Source organism: Chelmon rostratus, chromosome 6 (assembly GCF_017976325.1).
Source record: "Chelmon rostratus isolate fCheRos1 chromosome 6, fCheRos1.pri, whole genome shotgun sequence".
NCBI lineage: Eukaryota > Metazoa > Chordata > Actinopteri > Chaetodontiformes > Chaetodontidae > Chelmon > Chelmon rostratus.
This window is the reverse complement of record NC_055663.1, coordinates 27,111,137-27,137,534: the sequence shown is the minus strand read 5'-3', so window position 1 is coordinate 27,137,534 and position 26,398 is coordinate 27,111,137. Positions and strand designations below refer to the sequence as shown.

The window sequence follows — 26,398 nt, the reverse complement described above, 5'->3', positions numbered from 1 at the left end:
CCGTCCAGAACCATGGGCATTAATCTCCTGCTGTAAAAGCCTCCCCTGTTCTGGTTTCAGGCTCTCCATCAGGCTGCAGGGATTTGCTCCCATTAAGTCACAAGAGCATTAGAGAGGTTGGCGTGCTTGCTGGGTGACAACACCTGGCTCTCAGTAAGAGATCCGGTTCATCTTAAAGGTGTTGGATGGGGCTCAGGTCAGGGCTCCGTGCAGGCCAGACAAGTTCTTCCACACCAAAGTGAGGAAACCATGTCTCTATGGATCTGTCGTTTTGAATGTGGGCCTCAAAACAGGAAAGCGTCTTATCTAAAATATTGTGAGCTGCAGCACTAAGACGTCGCTCACCTGGTGCTAAGGAATCCAGACCACTACAAAGAGCCTGAGATGGGACGAAAATATCCAGATACATTTGGTCATATAGTGTATTTTGCTGTAATGTACACTTTATATATCATCTTATACAAATACTTATTACTATTATTTTATTCTGTCTTGTAAAGCTCCAGTTTACTTATATTTACTTTGTGTTGCCACATATTTTAATGTGCATTTTGACATAATGCCTTTCTAGAAACAGACATGAACTCACTGCATTGACCTGGGGGCTATACTTTCCATGTGGTCGGGGAGCAAGTTTATCCAGTCGAGAGAAACGATGACGTCTGTCTCTGTAAAAAGCCTGACGTCCCAATCAGCTCAGTCTGTTGTTAGTGGAGCTTCTGGTAACCATTTACCTGCACTCCTCTTTTTAAATCTATTGTTTATGTTTCAAAACACTGAGAAAACATGCTAACATTTAGCATGCTGTTAAGAACAAACCAGAACTGCACCAGCTGGTGTCTTGCTTAAAATGACACACACCAGATACCAAAGTCCTTTAGATAAGACAGAAAATTTACTCTCCACATCATTAATTTCTGTTTATATCTGCAACCCAACCAGGCGATGCAGCCGAGTGGGTCGGTCTAAATCTAGATTAGTCCCTGCAAAGCCAACAGAGGCAAACAGGTCTGATCCAGGCCAAACCAACCGCAGTCTGCGTCCATGCGCCGTCAGAAGTAGGCCAGCAGTGACAGCAGCAGTTACTGGAGAGATATGGGTTAATATGGACGCGCATTAAAGATGCATCGCTATCTAAAAAGGTGTGTGTGTGCACTTGACTTCACCCTGCGAGTGCTGTACAGCCCGAGCTCGGTCGCCACGGCAACCAAAGCAGTAGGAGGGGTGGGGTAAAGGGGAGGGAAGAGGCCCAAACTTGCATGTTATTTCCATGTGGTGAACTTGGCCATGGAAACAAAGAGGGAGGAGGAAGTGCACGGGGGAGTAAGTGAATTAAAGGAAGAGCAGGGCTGACAGTAACGACTACCTTCAGCATCCATTAACCTGCTGATTATTTTCTCAATTCATCCTCTGATTTAAAATATGTGAGAACTGAAAAACGCCCCCACGAATTCCACAAAGGCCAAACGTGCAAGCAACAGCACAAACTCTCCAAACACCCCCTGACAACTGCACAAGCCCCCGGAGCACAAGGCACTTCGCTGCTCCATTGTAATTCTACTGCAGCTACGTCTGTGTACTCTCAGTGCATGTCCTGAAAGATGACCCCCACCCCCCTCTGCTGCTCTTCCTGAGGCCTCCCTTCCCTTTCATTGCTCGAGGTTTTTTTCTTAACCAAATCCAGGGTCTCAGGATTGTAAGTGTGTAGACTGTTAAGCCCTCAGTGATAAAATATTGATTTGGGGGGAAAATAAATGAAATTATTAAATTAATTATTAAATTAATTAACTATTAAAGAAATGGTTTAGGGAAATACACTTCTATACCACTCTCATAGAGTCAGCAGCCAATTATCTTACTTAATCTACAGACAGAGCCAGGCTACTTTTTCCCCCTGTTTCCAGTCTTTATGCTAAGCTAAGCTAATAGCCTCCTGGCTGTCGCCTCATGCTAAGTGTACAGACATGAGGGCAGCATTGATTTTCTCATCTAACTCTCATGTATTACCCCAAATATTTAAATATTCCTTTAAAACTATGGTTGGACAAATAAAAAGGTCACAGAGGTTCAAATCCCACAAGAGAAGCCTCCTCTGGGCTCTCCACACTCTCCACCTCCCAAACACACCTTTCTCTTTATCACCCATTTCTCTAAACCCGGCCAGCAATGAAGCACCAGCAGCCCCGCAGCTGCGATACCGAGGACAAAGACTCGCCTGTCCGTATGCAAAGATGGTGGCGTTGTAGCCCTCGAAGCAGCCCTCGATCAGCTTCTCGGTGCAGGTGGTGTAGATGGCGTCCTGCTGGGAGTCCATGTCGAACATGTAGTCGTAGGTGAAGGCCTTGTCTTTGCCCAGGATCACCTGAGGCTCCCCGGGCATCACGTAGGTACAGATGTGACATCCTTCTATCTTCTCCCTGGCCAGCTGAGGACGAATCCTGCAGCAAATGAAAAAACAGATCAGAAGCTGTTAAGGTACACAATGAGGAAGTAAATACAAGTGTATACAAGCACATACAGGCCCTGGCCACTTTATTAGGTACACCTATATAATCTTATGCAACCCAGTACGACAGATTTGCCACATATTCTGCCTTTTAATTTATTTGGTTAATGTTTAATATGTGTAACACAATTTTATTTTTTTGTCTACCACGGTTTAAAGAGGCTTCTTGCAAAAAATAACCTTCAAATGTTATGAAGGCCACTTACACATCAAAAACAGAAGTCCCCTCAATAATTTGGACCATTTAATATTTTCTTATGTTACACAAAAACACGACTATTTTCCTTTGTAGGTTCCCTGACTACGTTGTGAGAGCTTATGTGTCTGCAGCCCAAAGCAGGAGAAAATGTTGGTATCACACAGCCAGCAACGGAAGAGGAAGTCCAACCCCACCCAAACCAGAGAGCCAAGTAAAAAGAATAAAAGAGTCAAAATGATTCTGCTTTGGTTCTGCACTGATCATCAGCAGTTGGTGTATAACAGATCAATCAAATAAAAAAGAATATTGACTCACTGGAAAGGAAATAAACCTTATAAACAACAACTTCTTTGGATAATCAAAGTGGAAAACACAACATCAGAATGACTCCGGTCAGCGGGGATACTTTGTGTAAGACCGTTTTAATTGCTCTGCAGTGTTGCTGTATTGAATTACAGATGTCCTTCAAAAGTCAATAAAAAGCGTTCGCTACAAGAGAAGTCCAGAGCCGGCCCTCAGGATCTGTATCAGGGGCAGTCCTGGCACATTCGAATCAACTGTCACCATCTAAAATAAAGCCAATCAAAATTCCCGAACTTAATGGTGTTCGGTTCATCTCAGCTAATGTTGCAGCATGTTCTCCTTTACAGCCTCTGAGAGACGGCGTCCCCGCTCGGTGTTCAAGGACACAGCCGGAGGACGCACAGTCGCCGCGGTGCCGACGTACGATCATTTCTGCGGGGATCGGACCTGTGAATCACACCACAACCTCTCTCTGACCGTGCTGCTGGATTAGCTGGCACGACCACGGAGCTGCTTAATTGAGCAGGAAACCGGAGACAGAATTTGTTCACACGTGGTCATTAGAGCGACGCATTAGCATATTTTTGGCGCACGGCCACAACACATTCACCAAACCTCCTTCATGCTGAAACGCTTATTCCAAAGTCTATATTTGTGGATTTCTCTGCTTAACTTGTTTCTTCATTTCAAACGTTTTCATCTCCTGCAGATTTGTGGCTTTTTGTACAACAAGGGTGGAGGGTCAACATCCTCCTCTGACCCAATACTTTGTCCCATAAAACCTGCCAGCTGGGTTAATGCGTGCCGCTTCAGTGTGTCTGTCTGTCTGTCTGAAACGCTGAATGTTAGTAATGCTGCCCTCAATGAAATCTGGTGGGGATTAACTACTTTAACGTGGATGTGAGAGAAGAAGAGAGAGAGAGTGACAGTGACTGAGTTCATTCTGCAATGAAAGTGAGCATTTATTCCTTTAGTGAGAGAAAGCTGGACACACACACACACACACACACACACACACACACACAAAAGCATAAAATCAAGTAAAATACAAGATTTTAGAAGAAGTGCAGCAGTGGATAGCAGAGCGCAAGCCTTTTATCAAAGTAAAATAATAATTTGTTTTAGTGTAGTGACATTATCGTCTAAGGAGACATATAATAAAAGCCAAGCACCAACCTACCAACTGTTAATTAATGAAAAGTAGGGCGAAGCAATAATTCAAGGTTATTGTTCACCAAATGTCAGTGACAGACTCGTATCAGGCCTGATATCATTTTCATTTCACGTAATTTTGGATTTCAAGCAAACTGCAATTAAAAACTAGCAAAATTATTTCTAAAGATTTTTGCTTTAAATATTCACACAGTTCACAGGTGATCATTTTAATGTGATCATGCCTACATGTGTCATATTGTGATGGTAAGGAAAAAGACATTATTTCTTCTGCAGGTATAACCCCGATTCCAAAACAGCTGGGACGCCAAACAAAAACCGAATGCAATAAATCCACTTCTCTGCAAGATATTTACTTGTTCTACTTTAAACCTCATGCATGTCACATTCACTCTAATGGTCATGAATCCTAAACCTAAAGCACCGCAGCTTTACCATCACATCACGAAGAGCACGAAGGAACTGATTAATGCAATTCAATTACTTTCCAGACAGGAGAAAATCAGCAGGGCTTTGATACTCAAGGGCCGGCAGACGCTAGCATGTAGCAGCGTTCGCGTTCTCCTCACACCGCCGTTAATTCGGAGAGAAACTCTCCTCCGCTGCTCACAAACAAGCTCGGGGGAAAAGCACCTGCAAGAGGGCCTGCCGGTCTCCCTGTCCTGTGTGGATAAGGGCCTCATTGTGCCTCCGAGCCCAGGGCAGGACAATGCCGCGAGGGGAGTACAGTGCGGCCATTGTGTCTGTCTGTGTGACACTGGATCCCAGCGCTGACACCGACGCCACGGCTGCAGGATCACACGGCTGGACAGGGGCAAGGGAGGAGAGGTAACGTCCCGACTGGAGGTCGCGACGTGTCCGCGAATAACGCCACAAAATGTTCACAGAGTGGGCGAAGGTACAAAATAAACCATCCCAAAAATGCAAACTCTTTTATTCTGTTCTGTTGGCCGTTTTTGGTGACACACATTCACACAGGCTGCTGTATTTTGGCCACTAGAAAAGCTGCTCAACAAGGAATTTAGACACAGTCTTCTAAAAAAAAAACGTACAGATACAGCAGCAGCATAAAGCGTGAAAGCTGCACTTGACGAAGACTTTCATGTGAAAGTACTGAAGATGTTCCCGGGCGATCCAGTTCCACAGCAGGCGATCTGAAGAGCATAAAAAGCTGCAGTGAAAAATCTAAACATGTAATGAATCGTGTAAGATGCTGAATAAGGAGAAGAAGAAAACGAGCAAACTCAGCAGGTTGCTTCAGTATTGAGTGAGACTTTATTATGAAGCAGCTGCTGACGGTACCTGGGGGGCAGTTTTGCTTAGGTTAGCCAGTTTTAACAAAGCTTAGACGTTAGTTTAAATCTACATTCGGACTTTTGAGCAGTTTTGTCAACAGAGCAGATCCGCACAAAGTTTGTTTTCCCAATTATCTCCAATACAAGTAGAAAACAAGCCTCAGGTTTAAGTAAACTAGGGCCTCAGCTTACCAAAGACATGCTACATGACTTAGGAGACTTAAGTCCAGGCATGTCCCAATTATCTTTCATTTATGATAGTAATTTGGCTGTTGGCTCAGCAGGGTGCACGCTTTTGCAATCATGAAAATAAACACACTTTTATGATCTAAAATAAATAAAGCAGGAACCTTGAGGCACTATTTAACGCATATATATTTAATGAGTTTAATGGTTAATTAAACGGATCATGAGTCAAGATGCTTCAGGATGTTTTTACCCCCTCTGATAAACCGCTTCCAGGGGGAAACCAGACATTTCTGTGGATCAGGAGAGTCCTCGGTACAACTAACTGGAGAACAAGAGTGAATAAAGAAACACAACAAACCTCTTCAATCCTTCTCAAGCTGCGTTTCCATTGCCCCTAGAAATGCGCAAATCCAATGCGGCAATGGAAACACCTAAATTTCGAAAATCCTCTCAAATATCGCGAAAACATTTTTACGCTCTCATGAGGTGGTTTTTCAGACGTGTCGATATTTAGGTGTATCGCAAAAGTGTAATGGAAACACTTTTTTCTAATTTACGCGTCTCCGAGGTCAGCGGACTCCCCGTTTCGGGACGGCTGCATGCAGTCAGATATAACGTCTTGTCAATTTTGTAGTGTTTGTATGTTTTCTGGATCTCAGTAAGTACAAAAACACTCCAGCTGTTCCAGCTGTCATGCTGGCCAATCCGATGACTGTGATCTCGTCCTGTGCGCACTTTGCAAAATCTAATCATTCCGTTTTCATTAATCGTGAGATGAACTTGTGATGAGTGTGTGCACCTCAGCTATGTGGGAGACACGCGTGCACGCCATTAACTTTAATATTTACACATTATTGCTGATAGAAAATATGTTCAAAGGACACTTCAGTAATTCACAGTCCTGTATTCTGCTGCTGCTCCGCCGGCGCGAGCTGACGCTGTCAGAGCGAGCCGACGCTGTCAGAGGAGCCTCGCGTAATAACAAAGTGATCAATAATAGGCCATTAAAATCAGTGATCACTCTAAGTTAACAGATCATTTCTTTATTTCACCTTCAGCATGTGCTTTTTAATTATAGGGCTTTGTGTTAAGTTTTACCGACGCACAGCACGCACACACATCTCGCGGGACGTCCGAGAACTTACGAGAATTTGGGCTGGTTTGCAAAACACCGTTCAATGGAAACACCTGCAAGTCGCATTCGAACTTTGCCGACATTTCAGAAATATCGCTTTTATTTTGTGGACAACTGTAATGGAAACGCAGCTTCAGTTACTCTGCAGCGCTCGTGTTCTTTGGATCTCACCGTGCTGCTGCTGCTGCTGCACCGGAACAATAAACATGACGCCAGTCAGAAAATCAATTAGCGTCCATGTCAAATTCACCATATTCTCCCAACTGCATGTCTCCTCGGCCTGTAAGAGTGTTCTAGAAATCTAATCCTTTCCAGTAACCTCGGGGGGGGTCTTTGTTTCAGGCAATTTAGCTCACTAATTGGGTGTGTAATCCTGTCTGTCTCTCCCACAGTACTTTCACACTCGGGAGTCTGATGGCATTTCCCAAATTTACTCTTTTCATCTGCATGTAAATAGCGACACGCCCTCCTGTACCGTCGGGGCTGTGGAGGAGATTAGTTTCTCATTAATGCAAACGTTAATATTTCAGAGTTCAGTCGAATATAATTTTGAATTTGTCAGGTTTTAGCTGTTTTTGGAGTGAAGTTGTCAGCTGTCTGAACAGAAGTTCACACCTTTTTACAAGATTTCAGTTCCACTGGCGACTTTCAGATGTGCTTTCTTGTATCGTGACGATGAGCGTACTGTGTCTGATCAATATTCTTGCTATGATTGATCTTGATTTCAACCGGTCTTGAATTTCGCCCACACTTTACTCGCTAAATAAGGCTCCGCGGCAGCTCATTAGTTGAAAGTAAGTGGATTTCTTTTGTAAAAGATGAGTTCAAAAGGAAAATAGGACGCCAAAAGTGTTAGCACTCTGTGAGCTGGCTGAATTTGCATAAGCCGGAAGTTTAGATCAATAGCTCTCATTGATTATCAAGAAGGACTGAAGCCACAGCAGTCTGCGATGAGTAAACCGAGCATCACTGTATCGTACAAGAGCCGTTAAAAACAGCTGCGGTGACTGGTCTATTTCAGGGGCTATGGATTTTGAGCATTAGGGGCGGAGCCGAGGTCAGAGTTCAGGTGAGGGTCGGGGTCAAGGGTCGCGGCGTCTCTGCAGCAGAGACTTGTCTGGTGATTGTCAGCCAGCAACAGATTCAGATACAAACACAAGAGGGTCCAAAGCTAGAGAGACAGACATCTGAGGCTCTGCATGACAACCCTGAGTCCAAAAAGGCTGGGACGCTGTGTAAATAAATGTAAATAAGGCAAAGAGAGAAGGCAGAAAGTAGGAAATCAAAAATGACGGAGGGCTGTACAGCAAGACAGACAGACAGACCCAGTCCAAGTCTGGATTCCCCTGCTCCGAAGGAGACAAATAGCACACAATAACTGTTGAAATTAGGATTTTTGTCTTGCATATTTACAACCCTGATTCTAGAAAACGTGTGAAGTCTTCCTGAGCCCACGTAGCAACATACTTTTATCCAAATCACGTGTTCACAAAGTGTTGAACCTCCTCGCTGTGAGCGACTGAGCCTTTCCAGGATGCTCCTTTCACACCCAATCATGATGCTATCACCTGTTACCAATCAACCTGTTTACCTGTGGAATGATCCAAACAGGTGTTTTTGGAGCTTTCCCAGTCGTTAGTTGCTCCTGTCACAACTTGTTGTGAAACGTGTTGCTGCATCAAATTCATAATAAGCAGATATTTACAAAAATTAATGACGCTGATGAGGTCAAACATTAAATAAATTGACTTTGCGCTGTTTTTAATTGATTTTCTGTCAATCAGACAATTCAATTCAACGTCAGGTCTGGGATCAGGGTTATAAACTGACTGTGAGCGTGATGACAGTTTGGGTACACGTCTGTCTATCAACACCGTTCAGCAACGAGCTTGTTTTATCTGTGCTTTCTGAGAGTGTTGCCCATTCACAGCTCGTTTCTGAGCTGTGGGTTCAGCTAAGAACACCTGAGCACGCCCAAACCTGCAGCCACAGCCCTGAATCCCTCCGGCCCCCATCGCACCTCCTCCCCACTGCACTCGATAAATTATTACAGGTCACACGTGGCTGCAGGGGAGGGGTGAAGGATATGCAGCAGAGGTGTGAGACTGGGCCTGTCGGAGGCTGCAGACTATGAACTCTTCACAGCTTCATCTACAGTTACAGTTCTTATCCAGCTGTCAGCAAAAATAAAGAGTGAATTATAGAAATGTTGCTAAAAATATAAGTGAAGAGATTTAAGGATGTGCTACAGATAGGCACACAAAGTATTTTAAGAAATGATTAGCCAGAAAACTCTTATTCTTATAGCTTTGGGTCATGTTTCCATGCTTCAATCACAAGACAAAGAAATTAACAATTAACCTCAAATATCACCTTTTAGCAGGTCGTGCTAATGACACTGAATTATGTCAAGGATCTCATTATTTTGCAAATATACGTATTTCTATTGCACTTGCTTTAAAAAAATGTACTGAATGTCAAATGTTTGAGGAAAATAAAAAGCTACAGCTCCACTCCCGCTGGTCGCTGCAGACTGGAGAGTAAACAGGCCACATCGCTCTGTGCAGATCTGCTGAGAGCAGCAGTGCGGCAGCTCGGGATGATGTCACCTGCCACTGTGCTGCCCGCCCGACCTGAAGCGTAACGTCTCACTCTCCTTCCTAAAGGAGGCATCTAAGCCTGCGTGAAGGACAGAGGCGAAGAGTGCGTGCAGAGGAAAGAAGGTTATAAAAGAGAAAGCGTCTTTGACTACACGCCTCCTCGTGGTTGTAATCGCAGCGAGGCAGCAGGGACAGAGTAGCTACGATGAGGCGGCTGCTCGTGTGCCAGGAGGGCGGGGTTTACCTTTTCGGTTTAACACATGAGGACAATTCAGAACTGGTCAGGTAAGTTGCAGATCACAGTCAGGAACATGCGCTTAATTGCCTCGGAAGCTTCCTGCTGTTGTTTTGCCTTAATCTTCCTGTCAATCACTGTCCTGGAAAGACAAACGCTGCGCTTCTGTCTGTTCATTTGAAGACGCGGCGTCACTCAGGTGTGTAGGGCAACCTCAGAAAAGGACACCACAAGGGAGGGGTTACAGATCCCAAAGAAGTTCTCACAACCAGAGAAATGACTACATCACCGTGTACTGCGTCTGTATGTGAAGGACAACATCCGACACGAAATTACTGATATAATATCTATAATGTGCAGTCAGTGTTTAGTTGCTGTATAAGACAAGTTTTACAGGTGACATGTTGTTTCTCAAAATGTTTGGTAAAATCTTAAAATCAAGCTAATATCGCTCCATTTTATTGTAACATTTAGCTTTTTATGGATTAGATTGGACGTTCATTTGAATCCTGGTTAGCTTGACCAACAACTACTTCCACTGGTAAAAAATCATTAAAATAGGTTTGACCTTACACTACACATACAGTACATAATACAGATACACAGTACTAACACAATATCACTGTTCCACCACCGTAAAAGTACATGAAAACCAGGCATGTGTGATATAAAAACCGTTCCTCCTGTGCTAAAAGCTAGAGAATATTCATTTTCCAGAATAACCTCTCAAGCTCCTTCTTATAACCCTTCTTTCTTACTTATTATATTTACATATAAGTATGGCAGACTACTCTAATGAGATCTGTCTTCATACACTGAGTGCTGGCAGTGGTTGCACGTTGCATGTGTATGCAAAAAAATAATAATCTCCATAGCAGTGCGGGGATTGGCGCAACAGAGCTCAGCTGACGTGTATGTCAATTGGGGCAGTGTGCGGGTTTGAAGGGACAGACTTAACACTGTGGGAGCTGGAAGGACTTCTGCGTCTCACAAACCGTCAAAGCTTGTGAGTATTTTGAGGCGAACGAGGCTCCTCACTGTGCAGAAGCAGGACATTAATATACAGGAGTGGACGTAAAGGGAGAGTCCTGGTTTCGCAGCATGTTTGCTGACTGCTGCAGTTTAGCTGCTGTCTCAGACAGGACCGCCCGGCAAAAAAAAAAAAGAAAGAAAAGGAGACAATGACGACATCTTAGGCCCAACTGCGCTGAATTTATAACAAACTTATCTGCAGGACAGTTGCACGACAGGGAATCTTTGTGGTTTGGGCGGCTGCGTTTAAAGTGCCTCACAGCACAATGAGACGGTACATTTTTAGTATCAAAAACCTCGCTAGAAGTGGTTTCACGCTCTGTCCGTTCAGCCAGACAGGACCACCTACTGCACCAGACAAAGAGCTCAGAGCAGCGTCTTGTTCCACTGAACACCGGGCCGCGGGCGAGCTGCAGGAAAACCACAAGCACATGCAATCTGTGCACCGGCCGAACACGGATGCATCACAGAGAAGAGCTTCAACCTTGTATCTGTGGAGGTTCGACGTCTCCTGATATTGCACCAATATGTCTTTGCGGCTGTGCAGTCCGTACCGTGCGTGACATGAAGGATGTGGTTGCCATGGTGACCGACAACGGGAGCCAAGAATTAAAGTCATAATCCGATCCCAGCAGGATATAATGCTGGTCTGGCCGACTAAAAGATGGCAGGAGGAGGGGCGTCAGAGGGGAAACTTGCTCAGCGCCCTGCCGCCCGTCACAGACTTCAGACGAGGTTAATTCACTGCCAACCCAACCGGCGAATTAGGCTCCATCCTCGTGACTGAAGCGTGAGCATCAAAAAGCCTTTATCATATAATTAATCTTAACCCGCAGGGATAATTTTACCTCTTTTTAAGTGTAAGCACCCAGCCAGGCCATAGTTACACACTCTGTTAATTGCACAAAGCTGCCAACTCAGCCTGAGCTAAAGGTCCAAGTTATGTTTGGAGGATATGAAATATTAATCAGCCCAAAGCCGCGTTGGAAAGCCGAGTTAGCCTCAGGTCAAGCGCTCAGACGTTCTTCATGGTCTGTGCTGCATCAATTAACCAAGGCAGTGGTTTTAATCCAGCGCCGTGGTTATATTTTAAGTCGGAATCCACAATTCCTCTTCAAAAACTGCGATTCCATTTCTAATACATATTACAGTACTGTATCATATAAAAGCATCTATGCTTAGGCCCACAATTCAGATAACAAAAACAAATATGATTCTAAAACTGTCAAACATCTTTTATCCATGAGGGAAATGGGAGAAGTCCTGCAGAGACTTTACTCCCTTCAAGACTTGAGATTCAAAGAAAACTTGAATCTTGGCTCACTATTTGTTATTCAAGACTTACGAGTCTTTGTTGTCGAGGACATGAGACCTTAAACTTACTGACAGAGTTGAGACTTTACTTAAACTTGGCCCAAACACAGCTCTCAGGGGAGTTAAAGAACAGGGCCGATCGAACCTGCCGAACCTAAATAAACATGACATCAAACGCCAGGTCACATCTGCGATCTTTACTTATTCGTCCAACGAAAGACTTCCTGATTTTAATCACAATTTTACCAAATGCAGGCTGTTTAATTTAGATCTTATTCAGCTGCTTATGTTTAGACATAGGGATGCACGTGACTGTTTTTTAAAACCGATACCGATAACTTTCAGCTCCGAAAGGCCGATACCGATAACACACACATATACCTAACATCATGACATCAACACCACAAACAACACCAAAAACAGCGGCACACAGTGAGAGGCGGTTGCTACGCAACGTACGCGTTTACTTTCAGAGCCGCTGCGCAGTGAGAGATGTGACAGACGAGAGTAGGCTCATTTTAAATCTATAAAATATGTTTTAATCACTATTTTATGTCACATTATTGAGCGCTTTAGTAGTAAGCCGTGTTCTAAGCGGGATAACGTATAGTGAGCAGGTTCCTACGGAGAAATAAACCCCATCGCTTCGCGTCGGGCTTCTATGTCATCGTGAAGGAAGATACATTAGCCCTTACTTAGACTTATCTATGTAAACAAACTGAAAAAAGGCAGTCCATAGTAAGGCAAGCGCCATCATGTCATGATTAAATCTTCAATAACCTTAGCCCGTGGGTCATGCTGCCTTGCTAACGTTAGCGTCTTTAGCCGGCCGGGCGTCCTCATACGCTTTCCAAACTCTGGTTATGTTGCAGGTGGCTGACCAGGTTTGAAGTATTAAAGCTTGTGCTGTTTCTCCCTCCTCGTGGAACATTTGTAATGAATAACCAGCGAACAGTCTTTGAAACTTTGAAGAAGTCTGAACTCTGTTTTCATAAGCACGCCGTGCCGCATGCTGCATTCAAGGTGTAACGTACATTCCCCCGTTCCCTCATTTGGTAGTCGTTCTTTCGGCCTTTTTAAGTTCATGTTTCTATTCCTTATGTGTAACATGTGTAAAAATGCTGCAGATGTTAATTCAAGTCAGCAACTACCAAAATTATGACCGAGTTATCGAGTTGTTTTCTGGCATGAGGGGGTATTCTTGATTTTTCCCGGTGACAAAGAGTTTTTCTGATTATGCCAACGCCACATGAACACAGCATTCACTGCAGGCCATTCGGGTCTCATAGTGGGAGCGAGGCACTGCCGTGCTGACAAAAACACATATGTTATCAGGGCTATTTGTCATGATATCGGACTTATCGGAATGATGTCATAAATTCCTGATAACTATCGTGCACCCCTATTTAGACATCATGCAACATTCGAGTAGTCTGGCTTCTTTTGTTAAAAACAGTTTTGCTGAAAATGATATTCATCAATGCAGGATTTCAAAAGAGACATGGATATCGTATTTTGCACCAGTATCAAAAACATGTCCACGTCCTCAGTGCAATGCTCCTGGTCTGAAGCGTGAAGACCCATTTCTGTTCTATTGTTATTTAACAAGGAAAGCTGCGGCCACGGGTCTCCTCAGGCCAGTTTTCCACCTCCTGATTCCTAAAACTCAAACTGAGTCACATTTATTTTTAAAATGGTTTGATCTCCACAGACTTGTCACTGGGTGAGCTTCAGAGCAACAGTGGAGACAGAGAACGAACTCATCACACAGCCTCCGCTGTCAAAAACAACACACACACACCCAGGCCTCTGTCAGGACACACTGCGGTTTATAATCTGCACACCGGGTTCATGGAGGGCTGACACTCCCCTGCTGCTGAGCTCGATGGTTCATCTTCCTTTAATAAAGCTCTGGATGCGCCTGGATATCCCACTGATCCTCCAGCTCGCGAGCCTTTCGGAAAATGTGCTTTCAAAAACAAACAAGGCCGCGCCAAGTCCCCGTGGCACGCTGATAATGGCTTTACTGCTTCCTGCGGGTCAGGGGTCAGGGAGCAGACCACCCCCCATCATTATCAGGGGCGGGGAGGGGAAGGTCAGGCAGCATGAGGTGTCAGCGAGGGATCATCTGCAGCCGTCGACATGGAGAGGAAAAACTGGCAGGCAGGCCGGGGTCGCCGTTGGGAGGGAACACGGACCGTTTCTTCCTCTCTGTGGCACATGTCGCACGCACACATGTAAACAGTTTTCAATCCAGGATCATCAGGTGGTGAAAAAACATCTTGCGGTGGCCAGATTAGTCGATTTAGCAGCTTCCTGTGTTTTTAAACATGTCATACATCACTCGTATCTAATCCTGTATGTCGATCATGTCAGCTTGTGGCATGCTGTCATTAGCACTGGTTGCTCTGTTAAATTAGCCTGCAGCTAACAAATTATGGCAAACAGTTAAGTCACAACCACAATTTAAAGGCTTATTTTCTTCACTCTTCTGCATTTTATTTATATTAATAACTATCAAGCTACAAACCGGGATTTATATTAAAGTCACATGCATTTGTTACTTGCAAGTTTACAGTCATTTATAGCTAAAACCATCAAATCGTGCTGTTTCTCTGCAGTTCCCTTGGAAAGGGGCCTTGACCCAAAGGAGTCACCTCCTTGCTGTTACGTTTAAATCGCCTGTTCACACCTGCCACAATAAATCAGACTGAAGCGTAAAATGTGCCAGAGTTTCCTCCAAAACAAAGCCTGGCCGCGAAAACGGAACAAAAGGAAGATCAGACTTTTAAATATCACATGACTGAAAACTGACTGCGCAGCCACGATTTTAAAGCCTCCTTCTTTATTTAGTGTGGCTGATGCACTTTATTTGTGGACACACGAGTGTGCCGTGAACGATGCGTCCTTTTCGGGAGTGGAAACGCTGGCCAAAACACACTCGCGCATAAAACCCAATATGAGAGGCGTTTAATTACATTTGGATCATCTAGCACAACAAATAAACTCTTACTGCGTGTGCTTCTCTTACATCGCTAATACAGGGCTGGCAGCATGATGTCAAGCGTCTCATGTAACAGCAGTACAGCCTTAGAACGACAGCTAGCAATCGTTAGCAATTAAACCATCAACATTCGTGCAAAAGCAATTCATGCTTGCTGATTATAGGCGATGCTGATGCTGCAGAGGAGTTAAATCTCAGTGTATATGTGCATCCTCTGGCTGTTTGATTGGGAAAAAAGATATTTCACTGCACATGGACGTAACAACAGCATTATAAATGTATAATTTTTAGCCCTAACATGTCCATCTGGGTGCTTTCAACAAAAGAATAAAAGAAAATAAGCCAATTTTATCTATACCAACATTCAAGACAGGGATTGCTGTCTGATAACAGCTGCAGACACTATCTTTATTATGTTTTAAATAATTATACCTTCATTAGTCAGGCTCCACTAGAGAGATGAAAGCAAATGAGTGGTGAGAGAAACAGGGAATAACGTGCCACAAAGGTCTCAGATGTGAAAGGGGGATGTTCACAGTCCACGGTCAGACCCTCAACCTTGTCCATCCCATATTTCTGCACCACATCTGCATTTAAAAGCCTAACGGACCTGCAACTGAACAGATGGGTCGGCCACCCTCTCCCAAAAAGCACCTTGTGTTGTTAATGTAAGTTTCTACGCCGAGTTTTAGTGTCACAAATGTTTAAGTGAGCAGTTTCCCAGAACAAAAAATACTCTTTCTTGGAAAAAACACAAAGATGGATGTCAAGAATTAGCACAAAATAGCTTCACTTCATAATTATTGTTTGGGCCCTTAAAAACCCGACCAGTCACCTTTTGATTGTACAGCGGCACAGATAAAAGCTCAAACCAGAATGGCTGCAAATATCACATCCTGTTTTACAAAGCTTGGTCTATACAGCTACACAATAACATCAACAGGTATTGGATGTTCAGTCCACAGCTTATAAATAATCACCGCACCACACGGCCAGATGAAATACGATATTATCCAATCTACTAAAGAAAAGAAGACAAAAATAACGAGCGTGATGTCTTTGGATGCAGGTTTGGAATTTTTCTCGACAATTCCGCTTCGCTGGCCGCATCGCAGCGTCAGGGCTGGACTGCAGTGTCATTCAACCATGTGGTGTTGACACAGGAGTCCCATCTCTGTGTCAACCACAGGCCGAGCATGACAATGTGGAGAGAGCGTGTGTGTGTGTGTGCACGGGTGGGTGAGGGACACATCAGCCAGCCACCATCTGCAGCTTTCAAGGCAGCCAGATAGCAGATAATGGGTTAGGTAAACAGCGGAGGTCGAGTGGAAGTTAGTGCGGCTCCACAGTTAACCATTTACATCTCTCTCAGATACATGGTTTTATTTCCTGCCAGCGGGTGGCCAACAAACACTGAAGCGTTTAACAAAGGCACCACCCACGTTGAGCGTGCACACCTGCAGCAAAATTAAAATGACTAACACCTCATGAATATGGAGATTAACAAGACAGCTGCCGAATGGCGCCAGCAGGTGGTGAAGGCTCATTAGCATACGCCGCCTTCAGCACGGCTCCATCCACGCCTGCATTTTAGGTGCGAGGCTGTCTGACGCTGGAAGGTGTGTCGCAGCCTCGCGGTGCAAGAAGTGCGAAGAAGCTGTTGTGTTGTTTAAGCGGCTGCCTGCACGCAGACCAGGATCTCGAAGTGTTTGTGTAATCCACAAACGGTCCAAAACCCGAACACAAGTAGTTTACTGTCATACAAGACAATGAACCCACAGTTACACATCCGAGCAGCTGGAACTGGAACATTTTTGGCCATTTTGCTTGGACAAACTAGACCAGGCATGTCAAACTGATTCCATAAAGGGCCGCGGCTCCGGCGGCTCTTTCATCCCTCTGATGCGGCTCTTGAAAATTATTAATGAGCATTTATTTAAAATGTATTTTATTTTAGTTTGTTCGTTTTGAAACAAACATCGCGCTCGCTCACAGATGACAGTTCATGATCCTGCGTAAAGATGCAGGTGACGGCGCACAGTGCTGATGTGCAGACGCTGTGTGCTGAGGTTCAGGAGCAGAAATCACATTAACCACGTTTGATTCATATTTTAATTGCCTACTATTTAGCATAAATGCATATTTTTTCATTGTTCAGTGAAATAGTCATTTTATTATTCAGGTTGACGGAACGCCCTTTACACATTTACCGCTGTTACTTCGGCCACGCCCCCTGACTACGATAGCCATAATTAACCAATATTGATCCATATAAAAGGTGCATCGGATTATAAGGCACACTGTCGGTTTTTGAGAAAATTAAAGGCTTTTAGGTGCGCCTCATAGTGCGGAAAATACGGGTATTGTAAAAATAATTGGCAGATAAACCAATGAAAATAATCATTGCAGCCCACAAGGTTCTAATTATGCCACCTTCATGGGGCCAACTGCACGTTTTTAATGAGCTAGCTTTAAGACAGTTTATCATTCCAATTAGGCCAGTGATGAGAGATACCACAGGTATAACCTCAGATATCACCTTTAATGCAAAGACAGACAGAGCTTGATGCATGAAGACCAGCTCCCTTAACATAGAAAATGCATCCCTACCTATTACCAGCAGAGACAGCCTCCTGACATAAATAACAAGGTGGCAGCTCGCTATGCAAACACAGCTATCTGTGACTGTCTGAGGCCTATTTGTGACGTTCCGCTGGCAGTTTGATGATGGAAGTTCAGTTACATCCACATCCTATTTGCGGCACCAGTTCCACATTTAGACCTGATCCATTTTAGCTGAGCCCTTAACTGGACAGATCTGTACAGGGAGGAAAAGGCTGACAACACAGGCTTGAGTTGTGTTGGAGTGAAAACTGAAGCGAGGAGGAAGAAAATAGTGCAGCGGAGAGAATCAAAGGCGGCGGCGGCAGCAGAGAGAACAACATATTTGCATGGGTGTGGCATTCACGTAAGCTACTCTATAATTACGGCCAATTTATTTTGCATGACCAGTTTGTTTCCTAAGTGATACATAAAGAAGAAATCTATTCCATTGTAATAAACCTGTTCACATGTGGTGTGCTGCATTGGTGCAGATGTGTCGAGCAGAAATGTGCTGACTCTGAAGGTTGTGATATAGATAACCGAGGTCTTCCAGCAATGCTGCGGCCAGTGAGTCTATTTTGGGCCAAGTTGAATTTAAGTGTAGGCTATGCTTAGGATCGTCTCGGAATAGGAGAGCCTTCTGTCTAGAAAGAGGGTCACGAAGGCCCAACGCTGGAAATGTATCTGGGTTTCACTCAAATTACTGTGTTATAGCGCAGCCTGTCACCATGACGAAGTCAGCTGCTAAAGATAATCGAATGTGTGATCATTGCTGCTGCAGGAACTCCCTCCTGCACAGAGAAGTCCAAGGTCCCCCCAGCTTTGTTTAGGACATTTGTAGGGCTGCAACTAATTTTCTGGATTAATCATTCAAGTCTACAAAAAGCTTGCCAGAGACCCGGATGATGCGTCAACCAACAGTCTAATCCCTAAAGATCTGACATTTACAAAGACAGACAAGAGACAAAAGTGGCACACCTTCACATGCTCGGCGTCTTTAATTGAAACATTTTGATTGACTAATCTATTAACAGTTGCTGCAACCACTACGGCAACTACATTAAGAATGCTCATAGTTATAATTTGAGTTATTTATTCGCTGTTTGCAGCTTCTCCAACGTGAGAATTTGCAGCTTTTTTTCTGTTTTGCATGATTGTAATTGAGTATCTTTGGGTTTTGGACTGCCGGTTGGCAACCAAAGATGTCACCTCAAAATCTGGAAACTTGTTAAAGAACTATTTTTTGACATTTTATGAACTATAAGCTTAGTTAACTGTATCGCTTATGACAGCTTATAAAAGCATCTGCTAAAGCTTGATTACAGGTACAGAGAGCATAAGCATCTATTAACTTAACATCGTCTGGCAGCCTGAGTGCACTTCTTCAAGTACCATAAAACACAAGTCAGTTCAGTTTATCTTACATTCAAAACTGGCCTATGCTGAGCCCTGCTCTCCACACTCCTCCTTGAACTAGTGCTGCAGGAAAAGTGGGTGTTATTCATAGCTTTCCTCTGGAGAGCTTGGCTAGCGCTTTAACACCTTGGCTAACACTTAAAAAGGACAAGTGGCATGTGAAGTTATACAGCACGATGCAAGCTGCCCTCAGGCCATTTCTATAATAATGGAATGTGGATCATAGCGGGAGGACGCAGAGCTGGACTCATCGCTCCAGACAAAGCAACAAAGAACACACCAGACTCCCCGGTGGCAGCGTCGAAGAAAGTCCACACGGTCGGTCTATACCCGATGCAGGAGTTGAATCTCATTTTACAGTTTGGAGCGATGTTTTGAATATTCAGGGATGTCAGTCCACATAAAACAGCACGAACAGCGGTTCCTGCGGTTTGCTGAACATTTTAATTCAAAACGTGCAAAGATGAAGGCATTCAAGTATCATTCTGTCTACATGCATGAATCTTATTCCACCACCTGCAGCTTAGAGGTGATATATATTCATTATTTTCTCCAATTAATAAGTTAATTGGTCTGTAAAATGGCACAGTTTCCCAAAAGCCTGAGGCAGTGTCTTCAAATTGGCTTGTTTTGTCTCACTCAACAGCACAAAACCCAGAGATTTCCATTTACTGTCACACAAGACAAAGAAAAGCAGCAAATCCTCACGTTTCCATCCAAAGCAACACCAACAGATGACGATGCATATTAATAACACACATTCAGCTGCAGGTTTAGCATCAACTGTAATGCAGACAGTGTGAATTATACATTTTCTTCTGGTGATTGTGAAAAGTCCTGAGTTATATGCAGCGATGTGTGGATTCATGCCTGTTCAGACTAAATGAAACTGCGTGCATTGTGTTTCATATGAAGTCCCTCACACAGTCAGCAAGCTCCCGGTGTGAGAGTGTCAAACTGCGAGAGCACAGACGGGTATAAATATTACACCGGCCTGGTCGCTGCAACAATGAGAGGAAACAGAGAACAGCTCAAGACCAACACACACACACACAGATCCACGGGCCCACGGGTCAGCGGCTAACTCCTGACAGGCTGGCTTGGCTCAGTGGATGTGAACAAAGCACGAGGTCTTTAGAGAGGCTTTAGACCCGACGGGGCTTTTGTGTTTGCATGGTGATGCCATGGGTAACGAACACGCATCTGAACGCCGCATATGTGAGCTCCCACCGGTCCTCCGCCAGTCCTCTACTGGGCCTGCCCAGGGCTCAAACACCCTCTGCTCAGATAAGTGTCCTGCGCTCATGGTTCAGCTTCATATAAAACAAAAACCTTTCAAACTGTCAGTTTTTGTTTGTTTTTAAAAAAAAAAGTATAGTTGGACAAATTTGTTATTGTTTAGAATTGCTTTGAAATACACAATTCATGAATATTTGTCCATGAATCGAACTCTTTCCTCATGTTTTTCCATTTCTTTCAATCATTCAGCAACCCACCTCTCAGTGGAGAGGCCCCTAGCTTCTGTTTGCATTGTAAACCCCCACAGCTATTGTCAGCTGTTGTCTCTTGTCATGGGAGTTCAGGCCTGGTCTGGTCATTAAGTAATAGCAGATATCTGCTTTAACGGCAGCTCATTTTAACGAGCTTTTTCTACCGCAGTTAACGCTGTCTCTGCAGTCGGCTCATGAGCTCCAACCTGGGGCTTAGACTTAGCCACTTACACCAGTTGCTGCATGCCTCCATGTCATTACATTAAAGTATGCCTGTAACTTAAGCTTTAAGAGGTTTAGGGGCCCATTTAATTTCATTATCGTCATTGTTCTGCCCCTCAGCTGACCATCAAAATCAACAAGCCCGTACAGGAAAGACGAAAAAGAGAGCGACTGAGCTTTCACGACGCGACACATCTTTTAATTTTGAGGCCGCTCCGTGTTATTGAGCGCTTAATGAGCTCGGGAAGAGCGGCTAAATTGCAGCACACAAACTTGTTACAGCAGATTTACACGGCCCAAGTCACTCCCCTCGCTTTGATCCGCTCTGCTCATCTGTCACCGCTCGGAAAATAAAGGATCGCTGCTTTATGTTTGTTGTATTGTAGCAGCAGGCAGGTCTAACAAGTCCTCCTGAGCCCATCCCCTTAATGTACACCAACCGTTTAAGACCAAGTATTGTGATGTCTTGCACTGTGCAAATAAGCCAACTACAGTGCAGTCTATATACTGTATACAGGGAGGTGCACTGTGCAGCTCTTTCTCCACGCACTATCAACACTAACCCTGTGTTTGCACGGCTAAATGTACTATGGACGCAGATGCATGAGAAAAGCAAATGCTTTTAGCGTTGCGTTCCTTTGTGGGTGTTTGAAAGAACAGGACGGCCTCTGCTGAGATAAGCTCGGGTCTGACTTACACTGATTAAACAACCTCAGGTGGACCTCTCAGTCCTTAAGCAACACTGTTTAAGGTGGTACGCAATCTGGGATCAAGCATTATGGCTTAAACTGCACTTTTGAAATCGCTGGTCTCCGGGATAAGCCCGACACTTGTGCAATTGCATTTACATTTCGGGTATTTTTTTTGACGTACGCTGCCTCCTGCGGGGCAGAGGAGTGAGCAAACCCAAATATATTGGAGATACGTTGGAGGCAGACGGGTTTATTCGGATTTCAAGCAGCTGAGAGGCTGAACTGTCACACCCAACTCGAACTGGTTGAGCACGTGCACGGTGAGACTTGTCAACAGTCCTGACAAAGTATTTTGCCAGTTGGTAGCAGTTACAACATGCCACTGCAGACCCAACACAAAAGCAACGTGTAAACTCCGTTGGACTAATAACAACACCGGCATCATGACGTCCCGAATCCTAGATGTCTTACAGAGAAAGGTGAACTGTGCTTTTCTGGGTATGTTTGGAAAAAGAACTGGTTTTACGTATATGACATAGTGAAACGAGCGTGCTTAACCAAGGGCTGTAATTTTAGTTCCTGGAACCAGGGCTCAAAAAAATCCACCTCTTACCGGATGAAAGCTGTCCACAATTTAACTGCAATTTGCAAGCTCTTTTAGAAAGTGCAAGTCATCTCGAACACATACTTAGATCCAGTTTGGACAAGCATGTGTTTTTGCTTAAGTGGCTATAATCTGTTTTGCAGTTTACCTCGACGGCAGACATCCTGCGTTAGGGCGGAAAACTGCTCAATGTGTCGATTATGTTTCTGCACACACTCATTTGAGACGCCGCATCATGCAGGTGTTAATTCAGCTCTACAGCCAGTTTTCAGTCAGTCTGTGGTCTATTCTAAGATCTGGTCTAGTTCAATAAAATGGCGAATTACAGCCTCAAATTGTCCCGCAGATGTGAGTTAAAACACCACAGCGGTCTCAACATGAACTGAACTCACACAGTGAGTCAGTATTTATTGCATCTTATAGCATTACACCTGCGCAGGTGGTATTTTTCTGGTCGCTAACTGCCACCACCAGAGGGTTTTCCCCCTCTAACTGCAGCTTCAGAGGGACAAACACAAAGGCACAAGCAGATCTCCTGCTCGACTCTTAGCAGAGCGACCTAACAGCATTACAGGCTCCGAAAGGGGCGACGTGGAACTCTTAAATCCAATCTGCTGACATCGTCCGAGCAGAAATTGGTGTCTCCATCTCTTTTACGGCGGCTTTCTTCCCGTGTGACAAAGCAGCGTCTCTAGGAAGAAGCACTTGCTCTTGAATCCAGATCCATCACGAAAACATGATGAACGTCGTCTGCTAAAGCAAACCCCTGCTGGAAAATGTCTCAACATGACGTCACTTCAAATATGTCTAAAAGGAAGATGTCTGAGAATAAAACAGACCCGCACACACAACAAAATAAAAGCAGATCACATGTCAAACGTGCTTTTGAACAGCATCGAAATGTGGATTTTCCCCCAGGAAATCAGGAAGCTCCGGATAAATACGCTCCACACACACACAATGATGATGCACTTTTGTGAGCAAGTGCACATGAGGGTGAGCATTAGGGCACGAATGAGCAACAGCAAGAAAATAAAGGAAAAAGCCATTATCTATCACTTCGTAATGATCAAATGGTCGCTGAATGGCCTCGAATCAGAGGTACAGACTGGTTTCCCATCATGCCACTGTCACCGTGCCACCTCACCAGCTGGGTGGGAGCGGCCTGCTTCAGCATAATGGCACATCAAGCGCACGCACTGCGAGGAGAAGAAGCCAGATTCTGTCTCTTTTCTGCAGATGCAAACAGGCCTGAATGGATGCCACCAGGCCCGGATCACTGGAGCCGTGACTGGGCCGTCCACTGAATGTCTCCAAACAAAGAGCGGGCTTGACAGCGTTACGGGGGCTGCTCTGAACGCTCCGCTGTCCTTGCCTTGAAACCTGGCTGTCAGTGAAGCACTTCTTTCATCGATTAACTGTCTTTCTGCAGGAGGCTTTGAGGAGAGGCCAGGCTTGAGGAGACACACAGGCTGATTGTCTCTCTCCCACCCTCCCTGTCTGTCTTCCTAATAGCCCGTACAATAGATGATATCATCCCTCCTCATGCATGGCAGAGTGTGCTGAGGACGGCCCGTGTGTGTGTGTGTGTGATGGGTGTGATGCTTTATGTCTTTGCTATGTCCGGACACAGAGAAGATGTTGTGAATCACACTCCAGCAAACTGCAAATCCCAGCGGAGGTGAGCCACAAACAGACCGAAAATGTGTCCTGAGAGGCCGGCGGCAGCATCAAGAGTTGAACCGCCTGGATCTGGGTCAACGTGCTCTAAATGAAATGAGGCTGATAATTTATAGATACGGTGTGTGTGTGTGTGTGTGTGTGTGTGTGTGTGAGCAGATGCTGCTGTTGACCTGCAGGTGTTTTGTAGGCCCGCGGCACTGACTGACAGGTGGCACCGGGCAATTAAGACAGCTACGCATTTATCCGTTGACAGACAATTAAATTAAATTTTAGTGACTTACCTCAGTGCCACGCGGACTGAGCTTTCATCCTGCCCCGTCGTCATGATTCCTCACGCAAAAATCGACAAAAAATATAGAGCAAAAACGGGATTTATCTGTGTTGGCTGCTTGCCCCTAGCATAAAAAAAAGGAAGGGAGGGAAAAAGTGCGCACTCCCCGGCAGGCGAGCGGACCGAGCAACGGAGCTGCTCACCTCGACCTCAGCGCCGCCATTTCAAAACACACACAAAAATTATCTGAACGGTGTTTGAACCGTGACATCAGCGAGGAGGTGAGCGGGGAGGTGAGGCGCCGTGTCCGCATGTCGCGTCTACGTGCGCGGCATCTCTGCGCAGTCCGGCCCGGATGCTTCTGCTCCGGCTCGAGCCCTCATGCAGACTGCCGCCGCCGCCGCCGCCGCTGCTGCTGCTGCTAGGTGAGCCATCGCCGCGCGCGCGTACACGTATATAAACACACACACGTAAGAACACGTGCACGCGCCGCCGTGCCTCTCAGCTGCGTTTACGCACCGGGGAGGGAGCCGCAATGCGTCAGCAAGCCACGCCCCTCTCCTGGGCAACGGCTGCGAGGTGACGTCATGACAAGGTTGCGTTGCACGTTTTGTGAGATTATTATAATGATTTAAGTTATTTTATAAGATCCAGTGTCGATGCCTGCAGGTAAATTTCATATATATAAATTTAAAAAAGGTCTGAGAACGTCGAAAACACGTGAAATTGTATTGCCAAATGTAAAAAGTCTAATTAATGTTCATTTTTTTGTTTTTTTATTCGTATTTTTTAATCTTTTTTAGTCTTTAGTCTTTGTAATTTTCATGGTTTTGTTGGTATATGATTCTTGTTTTGTTCAAACTGTGATGTCAGATTGTCTTTCTTACTGTAGCAAAACAAAAGTACGTCAGGAAATTTCCACAAAATCTTCTGAACTAGATGTTTATTTACTGACCTCATGTTTTTAACTAACATTGATGTTTATTATGCACTGTCGTCAACTAGTCAAACATTATTATGGGGCTTAATTTACTGGCACTAAACGGCCAAAGAAGAATAAGATCACACATTAAACAAAACAAAACTTGAAACTACACACACAAATTTACATTTACCGAGTTAGATCCAAACGTTTATTGTAATTTAATGCAAGTCTCATCAAAAACAAGAAATGATCCATTGTGCAAACAGTATGTTAACAGTTTTTGTAAGACTGATTTGCACCCAGTAAGCATGCTTTTCTTCTTCGCTTCTGAACTCATTCCTTCTATTTTTTCTGTAAGTATTCATCGTAGTGATTTCTTTTATGTTGATTCAACATTGAAACAAGTGTTTGTCTGAGAAGTCCACATGAAACATTAAAACGTGTTTAGAATCAATGCTTGTGAAATATCTGCAGGTCAGTACCATCCATGAAAATGTCTATATAATGCTTGTTTACTCACTTAGGTGAACCTTTAGTGCCACCTTGTGGCTGATGACCATCATGACGCTGTGTGAGGTCACTGGAGAGATGACTTAAATGGCTACACTAATAAATTAATAAAAACAAAAAACTTTCAGCCTCAGGAAAAATCAATGGTGCAACACAAGCCGAGGCTACATATTTAGAGTCTGGTTTGTGTGTAAAAGCCTCCAACTCTCCACCCAACCACGTCCTGCTGGGCAGTAACACCATGAACACAGAGGTCGCATTACAAACCTATCAAGTTACCAGGAGAGCGAGGCATGGCAAACCACAACCTCACTAATGACTTAACACGTGTCAGTGCGTATTAAACAGAAGCCAAGTTTAAAAATGTGGATCTAAATTAGTTTAACTATTACAAAGTTTTTCCTGCCATTTACTGCTACCCTGCACTGTGTGAATCAGGGTCTCCATGAGGTCAGAAATACACCCCCCCCCCCCCCAGCTTGAGTCAGTTATCAGCTTCATTCTGAATGTGTGCAGATATACACTCCTTAAGTTCAGTCTACAAATCCTGCAGACTCCTTAGCTGAAGCTCTCTCTGAACAGGCAGGCCACTGAATGGGTGGAGAAAGTGGCTTAAACAACATTTAATTTAAAGGTGGTGGTATGTAGCCGTGCAGATTTTTGGAGAAATTGCTTATGTCTCCACCCAGTACAAAAAGCCACTGCTGCTGTCAGTTAAGTTTTCAATGCTGTGAGCACAACAAATATAAAACTCCATGTTGCACTGGGGTGGTGGTAAAAAACCAGATGAAAATCAAATCAAAAAATCAATAAATATCAGCCAGACAAAATCACTAAAGGTAGGAAGGAACATTTGTTTTTTAGATTTAAAAATATGAGTCAGCTAAGGGCTTAATTGATTGACAGACAACAGATTTTTCTACTTCCAGCATCTAAAATGTCCAAATTCAATACTTTTTCTTTTCATGTATGATAGTGACAGAGTAGATGTGTTTT

The 26,398-nt window shown here is 44.3% G+C and overlaps 1 protein-coding gene across 3 annotated transcripts in view; it reads right to left on the bottom strand.

Moving 5' to 3' along the window:
- kif21a (kinesin family member 21A) overlaps positions 1 to 24,364 on the bottom strand; it is a 53,087-nt gene extending 28,723 nt beyond the window's left edge. For all 3 annotated transcript variants that reach the window (XM_041938284.1, XM_041938285.1, XM_041938286.1), the window contains exons 1-2: positions 23,978 to 24,364; positions 2,216 to 2,438 (exon numbers count right to left, since the gene is read on the bottom strand). In XM_041938284.1, the coding sequence (XP_041794218.1) occupies positions 2,216 to 2,438; positions 23,978 to 24,021 (267 nt within the window). In that variant the 5' untranslated portion in view covers positions 24,022 to 24,364. The remainder of the gene's footprint in view (positions 1 to 2,215; positions 2,439 to 23,977) is intronic.
- Positions 24,365 to 26,398: the final 2,034 nt, after the last annotated feature.